Source organism: Oscarella lobularis, chromosome 9, assembly GCF_947507565.1.
Source record: "Oscarella lobularis chromosome 9, ooOscLobu1.1, whole genome shotgun sequence".
In the NCBI taxonomy this organism is placed as follows: domain Eukaryota; kingdom Metazoa; phylum Porifera; class Homoscleromorpha; order Homosclerophorida; family Oscarellidae; genus Oscarella; species Oscarella lobularis.
The window spans coordinates 821,990-847,589 of record NC_089183.1 but is presented as its reverse complement, the minus strand read 5'-3'; the positions used below and the strand labels follow the sequence as shown (position 1 = coordinate 847,589).

Genomic DNA, 25,600 nt, shown 5'->3' with positions numbered 1-25,600 from the left:
GCTTCAAGTTGAAGGGTAGTTAGTGCCCTTTTTTAGCCACAGTCCGGGGTCTGAGCGATGACGTTTTCGGGTCTTCCTTACGCAAAAGTTTCCCGGACAAATCGATATTTTTGGCCTATCCGGGGGACTCCTGAATCCGAACAGGCGATATCTCCGCCAAAAATTGTCGTACCGAGGTCAGCTATATATCAATCGAAAGCTTAGAAATTGCGCTTTCACGCAGCACTAAAACAAAATTTTTTGTGCTAGGCTAGAGCAAAGTTACTCGCTTTCCAAGATCCTTAGGGTTATACCCTTTCTCGTGATCAGATATGACCATGAAGCAAATTACTTCAAGAACAGGCCTCAGTTAATGAATTTATATAAGTTTTGCATAGTTTTGAGCTTGATACGTGTTCATGCTTTGAAGTGAGGCTGAAACACTTTGACCTAAGCAACATGCCTTTATGCGGACAGCAGTCAGACACATCCCACGTAACCGTAATTGTACAAATATATTGTCGTCTAATATTTGCTCAAGCGCAATTGCTAACGGAAACCTTCCATCCTTAATTTCAGCTCCTTAGAAAATCCAGTTTTTTTGCGTATCTACATACCGGGCCCTCTTGGTTGACATCCGCTCCAGCGTTGATCAGTAGTTCAACAATTTCTGAGTCTTTCCCCACACACGCAGCCAACAAAGGAAATCTCCCAAACTGAGATTGCAACTCGTTAGAAATCAAGGCTTAGACATCAGGTTCAAGTTACATGGTCATCTTTCTTGTTGACGTCCGCTTTAGCCTTTATAAGCAGTTTCACAACTTCTATGTCTTCCTTTTCGCACGCAGCTATCAAAATTACTCTTCCAAACTGCATTTTCAACTTAAATTGAACATAGAAAACTTATATACAGTGCATACGGTACCTTGTCTGACTTTGTGACATCCGCCCCAACGTCAATCAGTAGTTTAACAATTTCTACATTACTCCGGTCATAGGCAGCCAATAAAGGAATATCCTCATGCTAAATTTAGGGTCCGACAATAGTTAATAAATTAAGACTTATGCAGTCTACCACGTCTGCCTTGTTGACGTCCACTCCAGTGTTAATTAGTGTTTTAGCTAGTTCACCGTTCCCTGTCTTACATGCGTCTAAAAGAGCCCAGTGCCTAGCCTAAAATATCCCGAAAGAAATAACTTATTAATTTAATTAACCTTTCAGGGTCAAGATGCGCATACCTGAGAGCTCTGAGTCATCATTTCATCAACAACAGCCGAGTGCCCCTTCCGATTTGCAAGATGAAAAGCCTCCTTAATAAAGAATAAAACATTTAGGCCACAGTTACACGTCAACTACAGAATAAACTTAGACGCAAAATTCCAAACCTCGCTGATAATTGCCCCGTATTCGATCATAAAGAGAGCAAGGTCATCGCAACTCATCTCGCAAGCCTCTATGGATGCCATACGGTTTCGTTGCACTTAGCAATCCCGTCACCTTCACTCTACTTTCAAAACCGTTTTTGAGAGCAGTTCGAAAACTCAAGGAAAAGATGTTGTTCAAAATTAGGAGACCCATCCCAATCGAAGATATGACCTCTGAAAATCAATCGCTTATTCCTTCACTGGCACCACAGAGCACCAATAAGGAGAACTAGTGGTTGAGAGCTGAAACAGGAAAGGACAAGACTAGGTAGGAGTTGCTCGTCAGCGTTGTTTTCAATGTTATGATTTTCGTTCGTCCTTGGTGTTTTTGACTACTACGGTGACTTTAGTGACTGTGTTCTGTGACGTTTAGTCTTCAGTGTTTAGAAAAGCAATTCATAGCAGAGCAGAAACGGTTTTTCTTTGACTATGAAGAGCAGACGTTCCGTCTCCGTGAAAGTAGCAAACGTTGCATTCACATGGAAATACGCCAGTGGAAATACGCCAGTGACGCAAACAGGTATCAAACGCTTCCGTGCTTGCAGCAACTGTAGCTACAACCATGGATACTAACTAGTATCCATGCTACAACGACTTAGTCTGGATGCCAGACCCTCGCTCGGGGAGGGTCTGGCATCCAGACTAACGACTAGAATGCTACGAGGTAAATGATGTCTGTACTAGGGTCCCCCGGTCGCTGAACACAGAATGACCCAACGCGTAGTACACTACCAGATGCTGCAAACGGTTTCCTTCGCACTCTTGTCCTCTTCCGTTGGATCGACGAGGCCCTGGGCAGCTTTGTACTGTAGATCGTGAACACGCCGTTCACCGTAGTCTACGCTCAAAAATTGCGGTTCTTCAATAGTTTCTAGCCTGTCGAAAAAGCATGACGCTGCGGCGAAACGCTTACGTTTTCTTTCTGAAGCGCGCGCTAGCACAGGTACTTAGTCCCCTGTGCCTGGCCTGGTCTCTGATGGAGATGAATTGTAGATAGTTGTCCATGATAAAAACAAGCTGCTGTGGCCTAATTTCAAATTCCACTAAGAAAGTCTAGCTTGCAACAGCATTCTGTCTACCTGGAGCTAAATATAAAAACACTCGTAAAAACAAAACCAGCTGTTTAAAAGGCTATCTATAGCTAGTCAGTTCTACTCATGCAAACTGAAACACAATAAAAACCCGTCTACACGTAAAAACACCGTTTAAGGATATAGGGAGTAAAACTCCACAAAAATGCAGACAACTAGCTTACATCATAAACATACCTGAGCGGTCAATCTTCGGCAGGATATCCTAATAGCAATTATTTTTCTGACAAGACATCTAAAAGTTTTCACCTGGAAAGATCTCCAATACTCGTGCTTTGAGCCCCTCTTCGATCATCGCGTCAATAAGGTGCCTTCGAGTGGCTCCAGTTCCGTGCTTTTCAGCCCATTTATTCAGCATTGTCTGAGCGCGATCGCGAAGTTTACGCTCTTGTTCACACTCGTCTAAATCATATTCTTGAAACGTTGGTTTCGGACCTAAAATTTGTCCAATGCGACGCCACTCCGCTGGAATTCGTTTGGCAGCTTCTATTCTTTCTTCCGGAGTGACTGGCATGTCAAGATATGATTCTAAGAAAACGATTTTCAATCCACGTAGGTGTATATTGTCTCATGCACTAAATAAAAGCTCCACATTTGTATACTAATTAGCAGTATATTGGACCCAGTAATTTTTTATACAAAGCCAAACCTGAATCTATGATGTCAGTAGGCCTGTCCGCTGCTAGACGAGTACGCCGCCCTGTGGGTGTGTAAATGACATTTAGACTCTCCAAGCTGCACAACGACTACTTACTCGCTGCGATTGCATACGCAGGATTTTCTTCAAAAAACGTCAAATCTTTATGAGCGTCTGTTTTCTGTGAAAAAAGGTAAAAGTTACAAAGAATGTTTCTATGCATGTACCTCTTTATCGGAAAGCTCGAGAGCGTCGCTATCGCTTAGAATAGCTAGAAGATAGAGCAAGTCCAATTCTTGCGCAATGTCTGCAAAGCTGCTGGTCGTTGCTTCGAGGCGTTCACTCCATCGAGAAAGAAATTCCCTTGCAGTTTCGCACTGATGTCTATCAACTGATGAAAAACCCGGCAAACGCTTAGCCAATGCCGATCTTCCTTCAGTGTCCTTGTCAAGAAATTTACAAACAGTGCAGAGAGCTTCGTAAGGAAGATACGTAAAATGATCGTCGGGGAGAGCAAAAAGGTCCCGTAAAGTGTCTTCAATCCCTCTCTGACACACTTTCGCGTTTGAATACTCCGACCCTTTTACCGTCTCTTCAACAGTCTGCGATTTGTGGGCTACAGAAAAATCCTTGAGCTGCTTTAGTTCAGTGAAACTAATGTACCAAAGACTTTGAACCGTCCCTGGACTCTTCTCTTGAAGAGCCTTCATTCCTACGCTCATTAGATCGCTTAGATGCTTTTTGCATTGTTTCTCGGAATGCTCAGGACCACGAACAATAAAATCGATCGCTTTTTCGCGATCCTGAAATACTATCATTCCTTCAAGCGAATGACGGCCAATTGTCCTCTTGATCAGAAGACCATCTTGCCATACGACGGGCTCCGACGGACGAAAGCGCAGAGCGTTTCTAGCGCTGCTTTGAATAAACGGCATAGTTCCTGGAGTTATTATATCGGTTGCTTCTTCGCTCATTAAACGGCGTCCAACGTAGACAGTCATTTGGCTATTTTCACACCACACGTAGGCCGGACGCTCGTCTTCTATTAGTGCAGGAAACTGGTACGTGTCTGCTTGCTTGGGAAATGGATAACATATTTCTAAACGACATAAAAGTGAGATCGTATCGTCGACATTTTCCCATTTTCGATGGTTGAAACTCTCGAGCACTTTTTGGATACTTTCTTTAGTGGCTGTACCAGACGTAGAGGAATCAAGACAAATTGGAAAATCTCTGGGAGACAAGAGCGGACCAAGAACGTTTTGACAGAGCCACGGAAAATCCAAAACAACGGTACCATCAATAACAAGAATCTACAAAAATGCATTGCCTAACGCGCATGAAAACAACCGCGTTTGTACTCACTTCTCCAATTGCTTGTAAAAATTCTACAAGAAGATCTTGAATCGACTCTGACAGCCCAGCGCAGACGCTTTCCACCATCAGACGCTTAAAAACGTCAGCGTGAATAAACCGGGTGCAAGCGAAATCGCCTTCCTACACATACACATGTATAGTCAATGATCGCTTAGCATATATAAACTTGCTTGGTCACTATGAGAAACCACTAGTAAACCGTTGCTTCTCATGACAGAAATTATGCTTTGGCGTAAATCTCGAGCAAGGCGATAGCTGGTTGGCTTTAGAAACTTAGTGAATGTCTGAACAAGTGACGGTGATGCACTAGCAGAGCTCGGATTTCGCAGAATTGGCAAAAACGTGTTCTTTGCCGTCTCAACAATTGTTGGAACACTTTTTGCAGCCTAAACGTTATTTTGACACAGCATATAAGCAATATCTTATGTAATACGTTACGCTGCTATAAGTGTACCTTAAGAGAGAGAGATTTCACATCACGAAGAGTTTTCAGAAATGCGATTAATTCTTTTGAACTCCGTTGACGACAGTTTAAGACGAAACCGTTGTTGACAAACTCAAACCATTCTCCAAACACGGCTTGAAGATAAGCGACGAGTCGTTTCAGTTGTGCTTCGGCCTCTCCTAAACGAGAGCGAGGAAGTTGATCTTTCTTGCTGCCAACTACGACTGCGTATGCTTTTCCATCGAGAAACACGCTGCATTTTACGAATGACACCCAATAGTGAGTCGACCTCTTCAGCTCCTCTTCGTCTATAGTCAGATCAACAACGAAGAGGAAGGCCGTCGAAGATGCGCTGAAGAATAGCCCGTGCGTTTTATGAAAGAATGGCTGTCCTGCAAAATCGCAAAACATGAGCTCGCCCGCGGATTTGACTTTTGCAACGGTAACGTCAACGCTGGCGGTACGTCGATCGTCGCCTCCCTCTTTCCAGTGGACATTTCGTAGAGACTTTATAAGAGTTGTTTTGCCAGCTCTTGCCTCGCCGACAACGCAAACTTTGATTTTGTCCGGCTTTGTCTTGCCTTGCGCGTAGAGCTCTCGATACCGATATTGGACCTAACGGAAGACTAAGAAAACGAACTTCTTGACGAGGAAGAGACTAACCCAAAAGCCAACTAGAACATTTCTGAGCTTTATTGGAAGAGGTAATTCATGAAAAAGGCGTCCATTCTATATAAAGAAAAAGAAATAGTTGTTGTTCACAACAATCTTACTAATCAGGGCATGTACCTCATCCGGATCGACTATAATAGAAGGTGATCGAACGAGAATTAGCTTAACAAGATCAATGGTAGCTGCCGAAACTTCTACAAGCATTGGCAATAAGGCTACAGTAAGCATGATTAAAATATATTTAAATAATTACCGGGAGAAAGTTGATGTTGCCGTGTAATGACGCGAAGAGCTGATGCGTCACACTAAAAAAGAAAAAGACTAATCAGTTACTAGATAGTAACCTTTTCTGTCCTCTTTACGTCTGCTCCTGCTTCAAGTAGTAATTGTGCTACTTCAACGTCACCCTTCACACACGTTGCCAACAAAGGAGGCGTCCCTCGCTGAAGTTACTAGTGTCTTCAAAGCTGTAAATGATTACATATCCATATCTACCTTGTCTGCTTTATTGACATCCGCTCCAGCGTCAATCAGCCGTTTAATAAGTTTTTTGTCACTCTTCTCACACACAGTCTTCAAAGGGAAGTTCCCAAACTAAATTATATCAAGAGTTATACAAACAGCAATGTATGACTACATCTACATACGTCGTCCTCTTTCTGGACGTCGGCATCAGCTGTAAGCAGTAGTTCAACAATTTCGAAATCACTCACTTTACACGCAGCCAATAAACAAGTTGCGCCCCACTAATGTTCCACGTAAAAATTGCATTGTAAAATCAAGATTTACGCATTATCACACCTCTCCTGTCTTGTTAAGGTCTGCACGAGCGTCAATCAATAGTTTGCCAATTTCTGTGTTACTTCTCTCACATGCAATCCACAAAGGAAACGTTTCATACTAAAGGTCAAGCTTATTAAAAATACTCACGACTGAAAAAGTGTTTGCTACATACCACGTACTTCTTCACTAAAGCACTCACAAAGGCTTTCCTAAACTTATGTTTTTGCTGAAATAATGACATTATATTATGAAATCAAGATTTAAGCATTATCACACCTCTCCCGCCTTGTTAACATCTGCACCAGAGTTAATCAGTAGTTTAACAAATTGGACATCACTCTGTTCACAAGCTTCCAACAAGGGATATTTCCTAAACTACATTTCTTTAATGAACTTTAGAATTCGCATTTCATAAAAAGTACCTTGTCCGCCTTATTGACATCAGCCCCAGCGCTTATGAGTAATTTTGCAATTTCAACTTCGCCATTTTCAGACGTTGCCAATAAAGGAGCTTGCTCAAGCTAAAATTTCAAGAAAATTTCTAGTCTAAAGTCATAAACGATTAAATAGATACTTCATTTGCCTTATTGACGTCTGCCTTTGCATTAATTAGTAATTCCGCAATTTCAGCGTTAGGCGCCTCACACGCTACCAACAAAGGAGAGTTTCCTCCCTAAAGATATAAATAGAACTGGCTAGTGTCAAAATATAAATGACCAGACAGATACCTTGTCCCCTTCATTAACGTTTGCTTTTGCGTTAATTAGTAATTTTGCAATTTCGACGTTACCATTCTTACACGCTGTCATCAAAGGAGCTTTTCCACGCTAAAATTTCAAATAGAAACTTGCTAGTTTTAAGTTATAAACGACTCTATGCCTCGTTCGCTTTATCAACGTCTGAATTTGCGCTAATTAGTAATTCTGCAAGTTTAGCGCTATGAGTTTCACACGCTACCAACAAAGGAGTGCTTCCGCGCTAAATTTTGAAACAGAAACTCGCCAACATTAACTTATGAATGATCATACAGATACCATGTCTGCCTTATTAACGTTTGCTTTGGCGTTAATCAGTATTTGTGCAATTTTGACGTTACCCTTCCCACACGCTGTCATCAAAGGAGTGTTTCCGCACTATAAAGTTTAATTCAGCTCATAAGAAAATCCAAAACTTTCGCGTATCTACATACCCAGTCCTTTTGGTTAACATCCGCTCCAGCCTCAATTAGCAGTTCAACAATTTCAGCGTCTTCCTTCTCACACGCAATCAACAAAGGAAATTTCCCATACTAAGATTACAACTTATTAGAAATCAAAGCTTAGACAGAAGGTTCAATTTACATAGTGATATTTGTTGTAATTGACATCCGCTTCGGCCTTTATCAGCACTTTCACAACTTCTACGTCTTTCTTGTTGCACGCAGCCAACAGCGCTACTCTTCCAGACTGAGAAGTTTTCAATTCAAATCGAACATACAAACCTATACAGTGAGTGCATACCTCGCCTGACTTCGTGACATCCGCCCCAGCGTCGATCAGCAGTTTGAAAATATCTACATTACTCCAGTCATACGCAACCAATAAAGGGATGTTTCCATGCTATTGATCCAACAACCAATACGTAGTTAATAAATGAAGACTTATGCAGTATACCTCGTCCGCCTCGTCAATATCCACTCCACTAATAAGTGTTTTGGCTAGTTCAATGTTTCCTGTCCTACAAGCGTTCAAAAGGGCCCAGTGACTAGCCTAAAGCTCCCGGAAAGTTGATCATCTAATCGCTTATATCCTTTCATACCTGAGAGCTCCGAGTCATCATTTTATCAACAACAGCCGAGTGCACTTTCCGATTTGCAAGATCAAAAGCCTCCTTAATTAAAATAAAGAATGAAGCATTTAGAACACGTCAACTGCAGAATAAACTTCAAGCTTCAGTTGTAAATGACAAACCTTGCTGATAAGTGCCCCGTATTCGATCATAAAGAGAGCAAGGTCATCGCAACTCATCCTGCAAGCCTGTATAAGTGGGCGAGAGCCTGCGAAGCCATGACGTAGTAATTTTCTAGAAACCAGTTGTGTCGTGCATATCAAGCTGGTTTATACCCATCAAGGAAAGATTTATTTCAGTTTGAACGAGTTTTTTCACTTCCTCGACGTCTTCGCGATTTAGTGCGCGATGAAATTCATCTACACGTTCCTGGTTCATCGGTGGCACTGGTCTTGACGAGGGGCACTCGTTGAGAAATTAATTTTACGGCGAACTGCTCGTTAGCGTTTCGTGTCGACGGGTGTAAACGAAAGCGAAATCGTCTAAGGAAGGAAATGCCAATCGTAGTTCGACACGCGCGCTAAGAGGCTGGAGAAGCCGTAAACAGCTAGCTGCCGCTGTCCAGCGATCAGTGCGAACGGCGCGGCAATGGCAAACAGCGAAGATAAGAACCACGATGTCGTTGCAATACTCGACGCCGGCGCCCAATACGGAAAACTCATCGATCGTCGCGTGCGGGAGCTCAACGTCGACGCCGACGTTCTCCCGCTCTCCACGCGCGCCGACGCGCTTCTGCAGCAACCCCCGCGACGCGCACGGGCGCGCTACAGAGCCCTCATCGTCTCGGGCGGCCCGAAAAGCGTCTACGCGCCCGACGCACCCGACTACGATCCGCGAATCTTTCGCCTCGGTCTCCCCGTGCTCGGAATCTGCTACGGCATGCAGATGATGAATCGCGAATTCGGCGGCGTCGTCGACAAGAAGCCGACGCGCGAAGACGGCCAATTCGACGTCGACATCGTCGCCTCGTCGCGCCTATTCGCCGGTCTCGGCCCGACGACGGAAACCGTGCTCTTGACGCACGGAGATTCGGTGACCGAAGTCCCGGACGGCTTTCGCGTCACGGCCAAATCGGGCGACATCGTCGCGGCGATCGACGACGAAGCGCGCTCCCTCTACGGCGTCCAATTTCACCCGGAAGTTACATGACAATAAAATAGCACAAAATCACAGCACTACTGTATAGCTAGCTAAAACTAATAACGGTTCAAAACAAACAAAACATCGACCTATTAGAACTTGTGGGCCACGGTGCAGTATAAAGTAACGTAGTAAGCACCAACACTGGCGGCTTCAAGTCAGTGGGGGTCATGCAGGATAAGGTGATATGCTATAAAGATATCGTGCACCATGACGCTCCTTACCATAGCCATTAGCATAAATAATCTCGGGAGAAGAATTTTCTGATCAGTGTGAAACTAAAAACATTGATTTTAGCACGTCTTCAATAACAGATAGATTTTACCAGAAAATATTTCGGCTACTTCGGTTGAGTAGTCGAAGCGCATCATTGCATCAATAAGTTGCCCGCGTGTAGCTCTTCTGCCGAACTTCATAGCCCACGCTTCCAGCATTTCTAGGGCACGCTCGCGATCGTTCGCCTTCTCTCCAAATGCGTGCAATTCATAGTGTTTGAAAGGTTCCGGTCCCAATACTCTTCCAATTTGTTTCCAGATAGGTTGAATGCGCTCAGCCGCTTCGAATCTTTCGTGCGAAGTAACCGGCCCATCAAGGTAGTCGCTATTCGCAATATCTGCAAAGCACATTGTGACTGATACCCGAAACATCTGATAAAGTCACACACCTTTGCCTTGGTGTTTTGCAGCAGCAGCAGCTAAAAAGAAAAATTTTTAAGCCCCACAAAAGCGCCATGTAAACGTTTATCGGGGTAAAAATGCAATTAATTAATTAATTAATTAATTAATTAATTGTGTGTAAAGCTATAACATGCAGACCTGATGCAGGGCTAGACGAGATAACGTCTATATCGTCTGTAGCGGAGTCGATACGCTTGCCTGACGCCAGGCGGGTGAGTTGCACTACATTGTATACATGAAGGCAAATCTTCGATAACAACACAAAGTCTTTACACTTACTAGCTGCTATGACAGACGGAGTATTAGCTTCAACAAAGCTTAAATGTACTTGAGCAACGTTTTTCTAAAAGAAAGACAAATAAATCTTTTCTCAGAAAGTTTTTTCATTTACCTCGTCGTCAGAAAGTTCGATAGAGCCACAATCATGCAGAATCATAAGCAAATACAGCAAGCCTAACGTACGAGCGGAGTCGACAAAACTTTCCGTCGTTGCTTTGAGACGTTCACTCCATCGACTAAGCAATTGCTTTGCAGTTTCGCACTGATGTCTGTCAACAGATGAAAAATCCGGCAAACGCTCAGCTAATGCCGATCTTCCTTTAGTGTCCTTGTCAAGAAATTTACAAACACTGCAGAGAGCTTCGTAAGGAAGATACGTAAAATGATCGTCGGGGAGAGCGAGAAGGTCTAGCAAAGTGTCTTCAATCCCTCTCTGGCACACTTTCGCGTTTGAATACTCCGAAATTTTTACCGTCTCTTCAACAGTCTGCGATTTGTGTGCTACAGGGAAATCCTTGAGCTGCTTTAGTTCAGTGCAACTAATGTACCAAAGACTTTGAACCGTCCCTGGACTCTTCTCTTGAAGAGCCTTCATTCCTACGTTCATTAGATCGCTTAGATGCTTTTTGCATTGTTTCTCGGAATGCTCAGGACCACGAACAATAAAATCGATCGCTTTTTCGCGATCCTGAAATACTATCATTCCTTCAAGAGAATGACGGCCAATTGTCCTCTTGATCAGAAGACCATCTTGCCACACGACGGGCTCCGACGGACGAAAGCACGGAGCGTTTCTAGTGCTGCTTTGAATAAATGGCATAGTTCCTGGAGTTATTATATCGGTTGCTTCTTCGCTCATTAGACGGCGTCCAACGTAGACAATCATTTGGCTATTTTCACGCCACACGTAGGCCGGACGCTGGTCTTCTATTAGTGCAGGAAACTGGTACGTGTCTGCTTGCTTGGGAAACGGATAACATATTTCTAAACGACATAGAAGTGAGATCGTATCGTCGATATTTTCCCATTTTCGATGGTTGAAACTCTCAAGCACTTTTTGGATACTTTCTTTAGTGGCCGTGCCAGACGTAGAGGAATCGAGACAAATTGGAAAATCTCTGGGAGACATGAGCGGACCAAGAACGTTTTGACACAGCCACGGAAAATCCAAAACAACCGTATCATCGATAACAAGAATCTACAAAAAATACGTACATTGCCTAACGCGCATGAAAATCGACCGCATTTGTGCTCACTTCTCCGATTGCTTGTAAAAATTCTACAAGAAGATCTTGAATCGACTCTGAGAGCCCAGCGCAGATGCTTTCCACCATCAGACGCTTAAAAACGTCAGCGTGAATAGACCGGTTGCAAGCGAACTCGCTTTCCTACACATATAAATGTATAGTCAATAATCGCTCATTCTTAGCTTAAACTTGCTTGGTCACTATCAGGAACAAAACCGTTCGTTTTCATGACAGAAATTATGCTTCGACGTAAATCTCGATCAAGGCGATAGCTGGTTGGTTTTAGAAACTTAGTGAATGACTGAACAAGTGACGGTGATGCACCAGCAGAGCTCGGATTTCGCAGAATTGGCAAAAACGTCTTATTTGCCGTCTCAACTATTGTTGGAACACTTTTTGCAGCCTAAAAACAACGTTATCTTGACAAGGCATATAGAAAATACCTTAAGATAATACACTACGCGGCCATCTCGCCTCTATACTAGCTCTGTACTGACAAAAAACTAAAAGTGTACCTTAAGAGAGAGAGATTTCACTTCACGAAGAGTTTTCAGAAATGCGATTAATTCTTTCGAACTTCGTTGACGACAATCTAAGACGAAACCATTGTTCACAAACTCAAACCATTCTCCAAACATGGTTTGAAGATAAGTGACAAGACGTTTCAATTTTGCTTCCGCCTCTCCTACATGAGAGCGAGGAAGCAGATCTTTCTTGCTGCCAACTACGACTGCGTATGCTTTTCCAACGAGAAACACGCTGCATTTTACGAATGACGCCCAATAGTGACTCGACCTCTTCAGCTCCTCTTCGTCTATAGTCAGATTAACAACGAAAAGGAAGGCCGTCGACGATGCGCTGAAAAAGAGCCCGTGCGTTTTATGAAAGAATGGTTGTCCTGCAAAATCGCAAAACATGAGCTCGCCCGCGGATTTGACTTTTGCAACGGTGACGTCAACGCTGGCGGTACGTCGATCATCGCCTCCTTCCCAGTGGACATTTCGTAGAGATTTTATAAGAGTTGTTTTACCAGCTCTTGCATCGCCGACAACGCAAACCTTGATTTTGTCTGGCTTCGTCGTGCCTTGCGCGTAGAGCTCTCGATACCGATATTGGACCTAATAAACACTTTGAAAAACAAAAATCGTCAGGAGGAACAGACTAACCCAAAAGTTAACTAGAACATTTTTAAGATTTTTAGGACAAGGCAATTCATGAAAAAGGCGGCCTTCCTAAAAAAGAGAAAGCTTAGAATAATTTGACTCGTCTTTTGTTCAAAATGCACCTGATCTCGAAGGGTCACGATGAAAGGCGATCGGGCGAGAATCATCTTGACGAGATCGATGACAACTTCTGAAACATCTACAAGCATTGACGATGTGCTCAATAACGAAAAAGTCTGTTAATTTTACGAGAGGAATACTGTTGTTGCTCTATAATGAAGCAAAGGGTTTCTTCATCAGACTAAGAAAGATTGATTACTTAAAACCGGTCTGGTCTTACTTCTACGAACTTACATCAGAACCTATAGCTGTAGAAAATGTCATTAGCAACACGCCAATCGAGTAATGACGGCGAAAACAAGCACCAAATAGCACGGTGCTTCCCTTGTCAAATCAAACCACAATTACGATTTTTTTCCTTATGAATTGACATCATACTCTGTCAAGAACATTAGGATTGCAACCGCTCTTCAGAATCAAGTCCACCAACACATAATGTCCTCCGGCGGACACTTTGGCAAGCAACGGTTGGTTTCCAATCTAAAAGTTAAAAAAATTAAGCAATTAAAACGCCAACATTTTTCTCACTTCTTCAGTCATATTGACATCTGCTCCAGCGCTGATGAGCAATTTCGCAAACTCGACGTCTCCTTTTTCACAAGCTGCCAACAAAGGATATTTTCCAGACTGAATTTTCAAACAAATTTTAGATTTCACGTCTCATAATAAAGTAATAAAGTACAAGCGGATACCTTGTCTCTCTTATTAACAAACGCTCCGGCGTTGACTAGCACTTCTGCAAATTCAATTTCACCTTTCTCACAAGCTACCAACAAAGGAAATGCCCCAGACTAAAGTTTCAAACTCAACTTAGAATTCACGTCACGAAGTAACATACTTCGTCTGCCTGATTGACGTCTGCTCTAGCGCTTATAAGTAAGCGTGCAATTTCAACTTTGCCATTTTCACACGCTTCCAACAATGGAGTCTTCCCACGCTGAAGTTTCTTGCTAGTCTCAAGTTATAAATGACCAGACAGATACCTCGTCTGCCTCATTAACGTCTGCTTTTGCGTTAATCAGTAGTTTAACAATTTCTCCATTTCTCCAGTCATAGTCAACCAATAAAGGTATGTCCCCATGCTAAAGATCTAACAATAGTTCACTTATTCGCTATACCTCGTCTGCCTTGTTGACGTCCACCCCCGTGTTAATTAGTGTTTTAGCTAGTTTAACGTTCCCTGTCCTACAAGCGTCCAAAAGAGCCCAATGCCTAGCCTATAAGGTCCCGGAAGAAATCACTTAATTGTTTAATTATCCTTTCAGGGTCAAGGTGCGCATACCTGAGAGCTCTGAGTGATCATTTCATCAACAACAGCCGAGTGCCCCTTCCGATTTGCAAGATGAAAAGCCTCCTTAATAAAGAATAAAACATTTAGGCCACATTATACGTCAACTACAGAATAAACTTAGACGTAAAATTTCAAACCTCGCTGATAATTGCCCCGTATTCGATCATAAAGAGAGCAAGGTCATCGCAACTCATCTCGCAAGCCTGTATAAGTGGGCGAGAGCCTGCGAAGCCATGACGTGGTAATTTTCTAGAAACCAGTTGTGTCGCGCATATCAAGCTGGTTTATACCCATCAAGGGAAGATATATTTCATTTTGAGCAAGTTTTTTCACTTCTTCAACGTCTCCGCGATTTAGTGCGTGATGAAATACAGCTACGCGTTTCCGGTTCATCCGTGGCACTGGTCTTGACGAGAGGCACTCGTTGAGAAACTAATTTTACGGAGAATTGCACGTTAGCGTTTCGTGTCGACGGCGTGTAAACGAAAGCGAAATCGTCAAACGCTCTTAGACAAGCGCGCTAAGGGGCCGTGTAAAACCGTGTAAACCGCTGTCCAGCGATCAATGCGAACGGCGCGGCAATGGCAAACAGCGAAGATAAGAACCACGATGTCGTTGCAATACTCGACGCTGGCGCCCAATACGGAAAACTCATCGATCGTCGCGTGCGGGAACTCAACGTCGACGCCGACGTTCTCCCGCTCTCCACGCGCGCCGACGCGCTTCTGCAGCAACCCCCGCGACGCGCACGGGCGCGCTACAGAGCCCTCATCGTCTCGGGCGGCCCGAAAAGCGTCTACGCGCCCGACGCACCCGACTACGATCCGCGAATCTTTCGCCTCGGCGTCCCCGTGCTCGGAATCTGCTACGGCATGCAGATGATGAATCGCGAATTCGGCGGCGTCGTCGACAAGAAACCGACGCGCGAAGACGGCCAATTCGACGTCGACATCGTCGCCTCATCGCGCCTATTCGCCGGTCTCGGCCCGACGACGGAAACCGTCCTGTTGACGCACGGAGATTCGGTGACCGAAGTCCCGGACGGCTTTCGCGTCACAGCGAAATCGGGCGACATCGTCGCGGCGATCGACGACGAAGCACGCTCCCTCTACGGCGTCCAATTTCACCCGGAAGTCGATCTGACGACGAACGGACGCGCGATGCTGAAGAACTTTCTCTACGACGTCGCCGGATGTACGGGAACGTATACGACGGAAACGCGCCAAGAAGCGTGCATCCGGGACATCCAAACGGCAGTTGGGCCGTCGAAGCGCGTCCTATCGCTCGTGAGCGGCGGCGTCGACTCGGCCGTCTGCACGGCGCTCCTTCACAAGGCTCTCGGACGCGAACGCGTCATCGCCGTGCACGTCGATAACGGTTTCATGCGAAAGAACGAGAGCGACGACGTCGAACGTTCGCTGAAACGAATCGGCGTCGATCTCGACGTCGTGCGAGCGTCGCAAGCGTTCTATCACGCTACGACGACCGTCGCCGTCGAAGTGCCTTCGTCGTCGTCGTCGCGACGACGTCGCACGAAACCGCTCAGTCAAACGACGAACCCGGAAGTGAAGCGGAAAATCATCGGCGACACGTTCGTCCACGTCTTCGAGGATCATCTCAAGACGTTGAGTCTTTCCGCCGACGACGTGATTCTCGCTCAAGGCACGCTGAGACCTGACTTGATCGAGAGCGCGTCGTCGATCGCGAGCGCCAAGGCGGAGGCAATCAAGACCCATCACAATGACACGGAGCTCGTCCGCGCGTTGCGCGCGCGCGGACGCATCGTCGAGCCGCTGAAGGACTTTCACAAGGACGAGGTGCGCGCCCTCGGCGTCGAACTCGGCCTTCCCCTATCGCTCGTTCAACGCCATCCGTTTCCCGGACCCGGACTCGCCATACGCGTTCTCTGCGCCGTTCGACCGTACGTCGACGTCGACTATCGCGAAACCGAGGCGAAATTGAAGCTGATGCTCTCGTTCGCTCGCGCTCCCAAGCAACTGCTTCTGACGCAGATACGCGAGGCGACGAGCGACGCCGAGGCGGCGTTTCTCGCGAAGATCAGCGACGACGACATTTGCGGGCATTTGTTGCCGATTCGTTCCGTCGGCGTCCAAGGCGACGGGCGCACGTACAGCTACGTCGCCGCGCTCTCCGTCGCCGTCGCGTCGCCCGATTGGTCGGCGTTGATACGACTCGCGAAGATCATTCCGCGCGTCGTTCATCGCGTCAATCGCGTCGTTTACGTCTTCGGCGCGGTCGTGGAGCATCCTGTGCGCGACGTCACGCCAACGTTGCTCTCGCCCGACGTGCTGAGCATTCTGCGTCAGTGCGACTGCGTCGCCCACGAGACGCTGCGCGACGCCGGCTGCGAGGAGCGCGTCAGTCAGATGCCCGTCGTTTGCGTGCCCGTTCACTTCGATAGGCCGCTCGGCGGACGCGAACCGTCGTCGCGACGATCGATCGTCATTCGCACGTTCGTCACGAATGATTTTATGACGGGCGTGCCGGCCGTGCCCGGGCGAGATTTGCCCGAGACTGTCGTCATGGAGATGGCGGAGAAGATCGGCCGCGTCGCCGGGATATCGAGGGTCATGTACGATTTGACGGCGAAGCCGCCCGGCACGACGGAGTGGGAATAGGATTGAAGGAGTTGTCTATGTTTCGTGACACTGACTTAGCGAAAAATAATCTAGGCGGAAATAAACGCATGGTATATTAAAAGCTTTGTTGTGAGAATTTAATCAATCGTCGCGATTTAAGAAATCCACAATTCCTATTGACATAATTTTACACTTACTTATTTGCTTCGACACTGAGATTCAATTTTCGCATCCAGATTTCGCGCGATATGGCGCTCTTCGTCATGAAACTGTACTTCCGCTTAGGCAGATAGACCTAGGACACATGATGAGTTCACACGCACAACAGTCCTTGACTCGCGCGTACGTCAAAGCAATATCCTTCGCCATCGAGACTCTCGTCAGGAGCGACTTCAAATACGGCAGAAGCGTCGAAAATGTTGATTTTTCCGCGACACTGCGATTCTCGAAGAGCATCATAGTACCGAAGCTAAAATACACAATCACACATACTATATATCTAGTGAGCGTTTTATTACCTCGCCTGTTTCTAGGTCGAACACGAACCACCAGCACTTCCACTTCTTTCTCAGCGCCCATTCGGACTGTTTCATGTAGACGAACCCCTCGTGCTGCGAACTGTTCTTCGACTCCTCTTGACCGGAATAAAATACGCTCTTCGATGGAGCCAAGCCCGTTGTCCGTGCGTCCGTCTGCAAGAACGGCGTTGGAGCAGAAAGGAGTCTATTAACGAAGTACCGTACATCGTCCGGTTCCTTTTCCTCCTCGATGTCGAAATCGGCGAACTCGTTGCACTTCTGAGGCACCATGGGACGGCACTTGACGTGGCAATCGTAGCCGCAATCGGCACACTGATAACCTTGAGAAGCGAAAAAGAAAATGACTCCACATCGTACGCATGCAAAAAGTCAATTCCCATGCCTTGCTTAACAATTCCCCACAGCACTTGCTGGCAATAGTTGCAGTGGGTCGGCGTCACGTACGTATGAAGAAAGAACCGATGAGGATGAGTGAACACTCGTTCGGCAGTCCCACTCAGCTTTCCCTTCGAAAAAAAAACAAAGACGTTAGATAAAAAGCAATGCTTTGGCATTATACTACCTTTAGCAAAACCTCGACCGACGTTCGTTTGTGCATCGTCACACCGTGCGCCGCCAAGAACGAAGGAAACGACGACGACGACGACGGCATTCTCGCTCCATCCGCCACGTCCGTCTACAACGCACGATTATTTACGCATCATCGTTTGCTTTCTTACTTACCAGGGGTAGACGACTTTTTGCCGAAATTTTTAACTCGTTCCATATCGTTTTCCACGGCTGCGGATGCTGCTGAAGAGCGGCCTGGAGAGACGAGCAGCGTTTCAGCAGCGACCCGAGCTCGTCCGTCAGCATCTGATTCGATTTCTCGTGAACGAAAGTTCGTTTCGCCGACGATGCGGACGCGGACGACGAAAACGACCAGCTCAGTTTTCCTCGACGACGAATCGTCGGCGTGGCGGGCTTCGAAGCGACGGAGGCGTAGTCGAAAGGAGATATCAAGACGGATAGATCGTGGTGAAGGTAGTAGGACCAGAACGTCAGGTCTGCGTAGTTCGAGTAAGGACGCAAGACGGACTGCAAAAGATAGAAAGTTTAGCTACACCCTATCCTGAGTTCAATAGACCCCTTACCGTATTTCCGTCTGGCACGTATCTCCAATTATGAAATATAGGAGATATTGACTGAAGCATTTCGATGTGCCTCCACAAACTTTTCCCTTGCTTCTTCTTCGCCTTCCCTTCGGCGCCTATACGCAATGTCACTACTACGAAGATATCTTCCTCGCAATTACCTTGACGGTGAATTTGACCTTCGTTGCATCGCTCCTTCTCCGAATCGAACAGAAACGTGGCGAATCGCATGGACGACTGATGATAGGCGATCGTCTCCAAGAAGAAAACGTTGAATTCAAACGACAACGGAAACTGTATCAAAATCTATAAGAAAAAAATAAAAAATTACGGATATATATACACTCTACCCACAGTACCTGATAAACAGCGTCGAGAAAGAGAAGAAAAATTGGGCAGAAATCGTTAGGCGTGGACGCCGTCGTCTGTTTGTTTCTCTCGCTGAAACGGTGACCGAAAGCGAGCCACTCCTTCTCGAGTAGCGTGCGGAAGCCGTTTGTCGTTCTATAGTAGGGATCAAGAAGAATCTGCGCCAACGAGACGATCTGGGTCGTCAGATCCCAGCCGTCTTCCAAGCCGACTAGAACCGATGCCATTTGAACGTCGAGAAGATCGACGACCGCTCCGGCGAGTTGAAGAAGAGTCCGAACCTAAACAACAGATAAATATATTAAATAGAAATAATTTTCTTATGGAGATGTGTCTTACGTGAGAAAGCCAGCCAGTGTCCTGAAGTCGCGATAGGAAACTGCTGTGATCTGCGTTTCCGTCGCTTGGGGCACAGGCGCGAAGAAGTTTTCGATGAGACTGCCGAATGTCGGCACAAGAGGGAACCTAAAATAAAAAATATCGTCAAATGAAGCCAACAGTCCGAGGGACCCCACTCTTACATCAACCGAAATGAATTTAACCCCGGGAAGAGGGTCTCCCTTGACAACCTATATAAAGAGGCGAGACTCAATCTCCTGACGTTTTCTAGCGACTAGTAGGGCCTTGCCTTTAGCTTCTGCCTTTCTCCAATGACATACAGCGACGATCTCTCATATGAAGGCGCCTCTTTTGGATTCGACGCTCCGTGCTTTCGAAGCGACGAGGAAGCCGTAGCGAAGAGCGGCAACGGTTCGTCGACCGTCGTCGCAGCAGAAACCACGCTTGAACCTAAGAAACCAAAAATTAATAATATTAAATATAATTGCATTGGAAACTCAAGTACTTGGCTTGACGTCGGATTTTTGAAGAAACGACAATTTCAACGGACCTCGATCCTCCCCGTCCGTCGACGTCTCCTCTTCGATGACGTCCACTCTGTCCGTCGATCTCGACTTCGAAAGCCGGTCGTCATCACTCGGCGCCGCCGACGACGACGACGCCGTGAACAAACCGTCGACCTCGTCGCTCGATCCGGCTTTCTTTCGCGGAGGCGGCGTCGCCGTGACGATCGCCGTCAAATATCGTCTAACGTCCTGGTTATAAAATCCGACGAGCGGCAACGCGCTGTCCCATAAATCTCTTCGAGTCGAATCGCCGCTGCCGCCGGCCGCCGCTCTCAACTTAGCGAAGAAGTTACTAGGAACGATGGAACCGGATCGAAGAAGGACGGCGGCGGTGCGCGGATGTCGCCACACGGCGCAGGGAAACCGGTGCCGGCTGAAGTGGCCGGCTATGAGGCTCAGCTGCGAATCGGTCACACTGTCGGGCACGGAAAGAATCGACGGGTAACTAAAAAAAAGAAAATAGTTAGTTGGATCAAGATAAAAACGATGTGACAGATAAAGGGGACACGTTCAAGCGATAGATAATTCTCTGTATCTTTTCTTACCTTTCGCAGACGCCGTAGTCTTCGTTCATCTCCGTCACTCGCCACGACGTCTCCGATACGAATCCGAGTCCGAGACGGCACAAATCGTCGATCGTCATTTCAGAGATCGACGAGCCCGTCGGCGAGCCCGCCCTCTCCCGAATCGCTCCCCTCCCGAACGTGTCCATGTACGCCTTCAGCGCGCCTTTTCTCTGTCCGCGGCGTTGACCGAGTCGTCGCATTCGTCGTCCCAGACTTCGCGCTTTCTCTTCGACGCTGTCGCTCGGCACGACCGCTATGCGCTTCCACTGGTCGTCGCCGGCGGGATCGGCGCCGGCGAACGCGAACGTCGACGTCACGGTCGACGGACTGCGGAGTTGATGGATGAAGCTCGAGAACAGGTCGACGGCGCCCGGCGCAACGTCGGCGTCGTCGAACGCCACTTTCATCAACTAGGGAACAGAGAGAGTAAGTAAGCGCACGCTGTAGCTGTAGGGCACACAACGCGAGAACAATGGACCTATGCACACGGCACTTTCGGATATAGCGTCACCACTGCAAACAGCCGTGAGCTGACTTTTCTATTTACTTTAGTTAGCAATCTATGGATAATCGGCAGAAGCGAAAGGCTTGAGAAGAACTTAAATCTTATAGCAGGTTTTTTTGCCTCTAAGAAGCATTAAGTGAGGCGATCATCTTTTCCTAAGCCCAGACTGCAGCTGCTTAACTAGCTAAAACTAGGCTGTGTGCACAATCCTACACCTCATACGTTCTCTTCCATTGTTGATTCTATAAACAGTCTTTACCTCGAACGTGGCGGATCGGATTTGAAACACGTGTTGAAGCCATCCCTTTCCCTTCGAGGATAGATAGACGGGAGCCAACTTCTTAAACTGAATAATCGACGACACGGGAAGGCAAGCGACAATGGGAAATTCTACCAAAGACAGCGCGTGGAGAGAAAATCGTGCCACGCGTATTTCTCGCTCACCTTCTTCGTCTATAGGAAGACCGCAGAATACGACGCGATACGTCGTAACGTAGAGGGCCCCCAGCGCTGGAAGCGCTTGTCCGGAAAATCCCAAATTCTGCTCACGACCGTCGGGTAGGAGATACGCTTTCATGCCGTCCGTCACAACCGACTCGCCTTCGAGCATGACGGGCCGCGTGCTCTTCGTCTAAGAACGAGTCGTTAATATCGCAGAATTCTCTCGAGTGCCGGAAAAATTCACTTTCGTCAGAGGCCGACTCATCCGGCTAATTTCCTCCGCAATAATCTGCACGTTCTCCTTCTGCATGTCAGTCAATCCTAAATATATATATATATAATTATTATTGATTTTATAATTCTACGCGTACCCGAAACAATTTCCTGCAGTTGCACGACGCGCCACTGCGGCATGTTCGCTTCGCCCAAGATTTCGTTGAAGAACTGCAGAACGAAATTCTGTACGTGATCCGGTTTCCAATACTGGGCGCTTTCTCGCACGATGACGTCGTTTCGTCCGCCACCTCCACCGCCATCGTGCATTTCCAACTCGGCGGCGAGCGGCGTCAGCAGCCATATCATGCGCGACGCGAATAGAATGCATTGGCCGTAGATCGCCTCCTCTTCGCGCGTCGTCCAATCGGTCTTCTCTTCGTCGGAGAACGTGGGCCATTGCTTTATCTTGAGTAAGAGAGAAAACAATAAACGTAGAGCCTATACATGTTATTATGGTACATACTCGATCAGCGACGAGTCGAAGGACGTCTACATTCGACGGACGATCTCTCACGTTCTTGATGCCCTCGCTCGACAAACCGACGATGCTCGACGACCTTCGCCTCGGAGCTACAATCCAACCCCCCTATCAGTCAGTGTCTTTTTGATGAATTTCCCCCGGTTCTTACGAGCTTTGGGACTACCGCGCGGGAAGTTCTTGTAGACGAGAAAGAGTTCGTTTTGAACGGCGGAACGAAATTGAGCTCGCCAGAACGGGAGGCTCTCCCAGACGGCGTGGTCTTGAATGGCGGTGTAGAGAAACTGGCAGACGCCGCTCGTGAACACCTGCGAATAAAAAATAATAACGTAAATTATCCACCAATGAATTTTTATCACGAAAGCCATACGCGACAGAAAACGGACGACAGGGGTAATACGGTGCCGGCAACGTCGCAACTTTCTGATAACGAGTCGTGCTAGATTATGACGACGTTATTTAATTTTTATTTCGTCGATGGAGTTTCTGACCTTCAGCGCCGCGTTGACGAGCTGGGCGAGAACGTCGAACTGCTCGCTCGTCATGTTTCCCGAATACTTGTCGAGTCCCCACGAGAGTTTGTGAACGAAAGAGCGACGAAGCGACGGCGACTTGAGCGCTCGACAGACGCCTGGCAAATACTGAGAAACGACGCGTGGATGCCACGCTCTCTCGCGCCGAGCGGCGCGCGTACCTTTTTCGCCTCCGCTACGCCGTTCTTGAAGAGAGCAATGACGCAGTTTTGCAGGTGAGCTTTGTCGCGAGAAACGACGTTCGACTCTGCGTCGCCTTTAGGCGGCGTCGTCGGCGTCGTCGTCGTCGTCGTTGTCGCGGCAAATGAATCCACAAGCGGAACGTCACTGAGAGCAAACACCAAATAAGCATTTATTTTATTGGCAAACGTTTAGGGTACCTTAGGTCTCTTCGATTTGCTTTTTCTTCCGCTTTGTTTTCACCTATGAATTCGCGTATTCTGTCCCAGCTGAGATTTGGAAAAGGTTTCGCCGGTTTCTCCTCGCGGCGGCTCGGCAGAGCGACGTCTTCGCGTCCGTCTCGTTCCAACATTCGTCTTCCCAAAGCGAGGATCCTTTCGAAACGATCGCCGCTGTGTTCGGCGAAGAAATCGAGGTGGCCGGAAGCATTGATCTTAGACAACCAAATAAGACCAATTATTTATTCTTTTTTCTGTTGCAAAGGACCTCGTCATATAGATCGCAATGTCGAAAGGGACGACCGCGTTTGTCGATGAACGACGAAAAAGCCAAGCTGTTCATCAGCTGTTTCAAAAAGAAAAAAATAAATTAAGCAGGGCCCACCTGTTTTAGAAAAAATTAATTATTTAATTAAATAATTAAGAAATTCGTATCTAGACACTACGCCCCCTGTAGACTCACCTGGGACATAAAATTGTTTTCGGACAATCCTCTTTGACTTAGAAACTGGTCCTACACAACGCATTAGAAATTCTATTCAAGGGAAGTTCTGAGAACCTTGCTGAAGTGAACAGCTGGCTTCGGGTGAATTCGAAGTACGGCTAAGAACGACTGGTAGCCTCGAAGAAGATCGGTGAAAAAATAGAGAAACACTGCTCGAATTAATGCATCCTAGAAGAACGCACAAAGACTTAGCATATGAAAATAAAAATATCCTTCGTATTAACCTTCTCAAAAGGCGACATTTCTTTTTCTGTAGCATCAGAAGCGAAAGCCAAATCAGCTGTAAGAAGACCCGGAGATATGATCTAGAAACAAAAGCCGTCAAAGCAAGTCACCTGATTCGAATCAAATAACCTCGGATAGATAAGAAAAGAACGGAGTAGCGTATCTGTCTGGAAAGGCGGGAGTCGAAACGGAACCGGGGACGAAAACGGTGCCGCCGTCGAGATCGACGACAACAATTTCTTTCTGAAAAGCAATGATGGATTAACAAAGGAGACAACGAATCAGTCTATCACCTGAATCAAGTCGTGCTGTGAAGGCATGTACGACGTGTGACATCCCATTACAAAGGGCGTGGGAGCGTCCAAGACGTCGACCAACTTGGCCGGCAGAATAGGAATGTAGGGATAACTAAATGCAGATTAACATAACTCATAAGAATCTTGGGCAGAGGATTCTGCCGAGAATTTTTTTACGTGTGGGAAGAGGATCTGGAAGCATAGATATAATATATGATTATATCAATGCTAGAAGCCCCACGAAAAAATTTATAGAGGAGTGGTTGTCTAGCTTTAGTTTCAACAATCAATAGAAAAGGCTTTACTCGCCTTTCTTTATGCCTAAAGCAAGCGAAGGACTGAGTCTGCTGTGCAGTAATAAAAGTGTTGGGAAACTGAGTATTTACTTGTTAAATCTGGCGGTAAACTATAAAGGCCCGTTCCTTTGCCTATGATATCTGTAAAGGACTGCTATATTCGCGGATTCTCGTCAAACGACCGAACCAATAGGCAGTGTATGATAAAAACTAGTAGTATGTGGGCAGAATCCCGTCAGACTTGAGCCAGGCGGCTCTGCTTGGCTATTCGGTTACGATTATTACTTGTATTCGAGAGGATAGAGAAGTGACAGCAGTGCCTGCGAACAGCTCAGCAGACGAACGTAGCTCCGCGAGTGAAACAGAATGCGACTCTCGACAATCAACGCCACGTAGAGCGTCACGACGTTATGAATACCTAAAAGACGACTCGGCTCGTCGAGGAAAAAAACAAAATTCTATCGACTTGCCTAGATACGAGAACAAATCGACAACGGCTGAGTCGGGCGGAAGGGCCATGATGCCGTTTCCTTCAGCCAAGCGAATTCTGAAACGTTCGCCTAGTCCCAGTCGAAGTTCGGCCCACGTGGAAAGTGACGGCGAAAACGCCATCATTTTGCCGAGAATCTCCTCCAGGGAGATACGAGGCGATGGATCGATGTATTGGTTATAGAGCAGGCAGAGGCATCCCTAAAAGAAAAATAATAAAATAGAAATTTGTGAACTAATAGATATATGAAATAATTGCTTCCTTTATGTCAAATAATAATATTTTTCGTGCGCACGTACCTTGAGTAGAGCGACGAAGCCGTGGCTCGCGATGAAGCACAGTGCCTTGGGTCGAAACAGCTTCGCAGGCGCCACGCGTTCGACGAACGTCAGCGAAGCGAAGACGGTCCGTCGTCCTTCCATGTTCGTCAGAACGGACGCGAAGAAGGTCGGCGGCTTGTACGACGACGACAGACGCCATCCAGACGGCTGGCAGAACTGGAGAGAACAGAATGGAGGGGCCCCCCTTTCTTACGGCTATTTCTAAATCGCACCATTTCGAGTCCCGCGGGTAGATTCGGCTCGTTTTCCGAATCCGGAGGAAAGCATTGGAGCACGGAAACGTCGATATCGCCTAGACAGACGTCGCGAGAGTTTAGAAATTTCTCTCGCCGCCGTACGATCGTCGACGCCGGCCGAATCGTCGTCTTTCTCGACGCTGCCGTGAGATCCGACGACTACGAAGTGATCGGCGAGCCGTTCCATGATGAAGCGCGACGTTCGTCGTTGTGGAAACGACGAGTACGCTGTCTCGCCGCCTTGTCTAGCAACAGGGTGTAGCGTGAGAGATGAGGCGTGGCAAATATTTTCGAATCCATACTGCACATGTACCA

At 46.8% G+C, this 25,600-nt stretch overlaps 5 protein-coding genes and 1 pseudogene across 11 annotated transcripts; 2 read left to right on the top strand and 4 right to left on the bottom strand.

The window, feature by feature from the left end:
• Window positions 1–159: 159 nt before the first annotated feature.
• LOC136191478 (putative ankyrin repeat protein RF_0950) lies at window positions 160–2,312 on the bottom strand. Of its 3 annotated transcripts, none has more exons than XM_065979814.1 (8): window positions 2,137–2,312; window positions 1,366–1,958; window positions 1,219–1,290; window positions 1,055–1,153; window positions 905–1,003; window positions 748–849; window positions 597–695; window positions 160–547 (listed from the first exon to the last, which is right to left on the bottom strand). In XM_065979814.1, the coding sequence occupies exons 2-8, from the start codon at window positions 1,444–1,446 to the stop codon at window positions 359–361; spliced, it is 741 nt and encodes a 246-aa protein (XP_065835886.1). In that variant the 5' UTR covers window positions 1,447–1,958; window positions 2,137–2,312; the 3' UTR covers window positions 160–358. The 3 variants fall into 3 exon arrangements, with proteins under 3 accessions (XP_065835886.1, XP_065835887.1, XP_065835884.1); XM_065979815.1 differs by having other exon boundaries at window positions 1,366–1,484; XM_065979812.1 differs by having other exon boundaries at window positions 1,366–2,312.
• A 124-nt stretch (window positions 2,313–2,436) lies between these two features.
• LOC136191474 (death-associated protein kinase 1-like) lies at window positions 2,437–9,205 on the bottom strand. The gene is made up of 29 exons (XM_065979803.1): window positions 8,512–9,205; window positions 8,359–8,444; window positions 8,207–8,278; window positions 8,062–8,157; window positions 7,909–8,007; window positions 7,750–7,854; window positions 7,599–7,697; window positions 7,444–7,542; window positions 7,289–7,387; window positions 7,138–7,236; window positions 6,984–7,082; window positions 6,832–6,930; window positions 6,686–6,784; window positions 6,582–6,635; window positions 6,428–6,526; window positions 6,274–6,372; window positions 6,122–6,220; window positions 5,989–6,069; window positions 5,880–5,931; window positions 5,744–5,820; window positions 5,618–5,683; window positions 4,964–5,569; window positions 4,676–4,895; window positions 4,498–4,625; window positions 3,360–4,445; window positions 3,250–3,313; window positions 3,145–3,195; window positions 2,745–3,023; window positions 2,437–2,700 (listed from the first exon to the last, which is right to left on the bottom strand). Exons 1-29 carry the CDS (start codon window positions 8,612–8,614, stop codon window positions 2,681–2,683), a joined length of 4,335 nt encoding a protein of 1,444 aa, XP_065835875.1. The 5' UTR covers window positions 8,615–9,205; the 3' UTR covers window positions 2,437–2,680.
• Window positions 8,825–9,385, top strand: LOC136191346 (GMP synthase [glutamine-hydrolyzing] pseudogene; annotated as a pseudogene).
• LOC136191475 (death-associated protein kinase 1-like) lies at window positions 9,237–15,550 on the bottom strand. Of its 4 annotated transcripts, XM_065979805.1 has the most exons (22): window positions 14,444–15,550; window positions 14,291–14,376; window positions 14,145–14,216; window positions 13,981–14,079; window positions 13,846–13,906; window positions 13,701–13,799; window positions 13,555–13,653; window positions 13,391–13,489; window positions 13,241–13,342; window positions 13,097–13,186; window positions 12,992–13,043; window positions 12,865–12,941; window positions 12,746–12,811; window positions 12,095–12,697; window positions 11,773–11,982; window positions 11,589–11,720; window positions 10,445–11,530; window positions 10,333–10,396; window positions 10,192–10,275; window positions 10,041–10,070; window positions 9,702–9,989; window positions 9,237–9,654 (listed from the first exon to the last, which is right to left on the bottom strand). In XM_065979805.1, the coding sequence occupies exons 8-22, from the start codon at window positions 13,400–13,402 to the stop codon at window positions 9,644–9,646; spliced, it is 2,907 nt and encodes a 968-aa protein (XP_065835877.1). In that variant the 5' UTR covers window positions 13,403–13,489; window positions 13,555–13,653; window positions 13,701–13,799; window positions 13,846–13,906; window positions 13,981–14,079; window positions 14,145–14,216; window positions 14,291–14,376; window positions 14,444–15,550; the 3' UTR covers window positions 9,237–9,643. The 4 variants fall into 4 exon arrangements, with proteins under 4 accessions (XP_065835877.1, XP_065835878.1, XP_065835879.1 ...); XM_065979806.1 differs by having other exon boundaries at window positions 13,555–13,628; window positions 13,846–14,079; XM_065979807.1 differs by lacking the exons at window positions 13,391–13,489; window positions 13,555–13,653; window positions 13,701–13,799; ... (3 more) ...; window positions 14,291–14,376; window positions 14,444–15,550 and having other exon boundaries at window positions 13,097–13,181; window positions 13,241–13,317.
• LOC136191476 (GMP synthase [glutamine-hydrolyzing]-like) lies at window positions 14,673–16,963 on the top strand. The gene has a single exon (XM_065979809.1). It carries the CDS (start codon window positions 14,735–14,737, stop codon window positions 16,790–16,792), a length of 2,058 nt encoding a protein of 685 aa, XP_065835881.1. The 5' UTR covers window positions 14,673–14,734; the 3' UTR covers window positions 16,793–16,963.
• On the bottom strand, window positions 16,837–25,533 carry LOC136191473 (myotubularin-related protein 5-like). 2 transcript variants are annotated; one of them, XM_065979802.1, is made up of 36 exons: window positions 25,388–25,533; window positions 25,262–25,341; window positions 25,008–25,205; window positions 24,689–24,908; window positions 24,504–24,636; window positions 23,920–24,034; window positions 23,756–23,869; window positions 23,626–23,706; window positions 23,456–23,569; window positions 23,360–23,410; window positions 23,165–23,242; window positions 22,879–23,111; window positions 22,660–22,825; window positions 22,457–22,606; window positions 22,336–22,404; window positions 22,117–22,273; window positions 21,951–22,057; window positions 21,583–21,892; window positions 21,456–21,532; window positions 21,215–21,401; window positions 21,030–21,160; window positions 20,245–20,675; window positions 19,639–20,144; window positions 19,423–19,583; window positions 19,316–19,363; window positions 19,134–19,259; window positions 18,785–19,075; window positions 18,587–18,731; window positions 18,426–18,541; window positions 18,016–18,369; window positions 17,855–17,968; window positions 17,675–17,798; window positions 17,497–17,612; window positions 17,272–17,445; window positions 17,100–17,222; window positions 16,837–17,048 (listed from the first exon to the last, which is right to left on the bottom strand). In XM_065979802.1, the coding sequence occupies exons 1-36, from the start codon at window positions 25,470–25,472 to the stop codon at window positions 16,947–16,949; spliced, it is 5,787 nt and encodes a 1,928-aa protein (XP_065835874.1). In that variant the 5' UTR covers window positions 25,473–25,533; the 3' UTR covers window positions 16,837–16,946. The 2 variants fall into 2 exon arrangements, with proteins under 2 accessions (XP_065835874.1, XP_065835873.1); XM_065979801.1 differs by having other exon boundaries at window positions 17,272–17,612.
• Window positions 25,534–25,600: the final 67 nt, after the last annotated feature.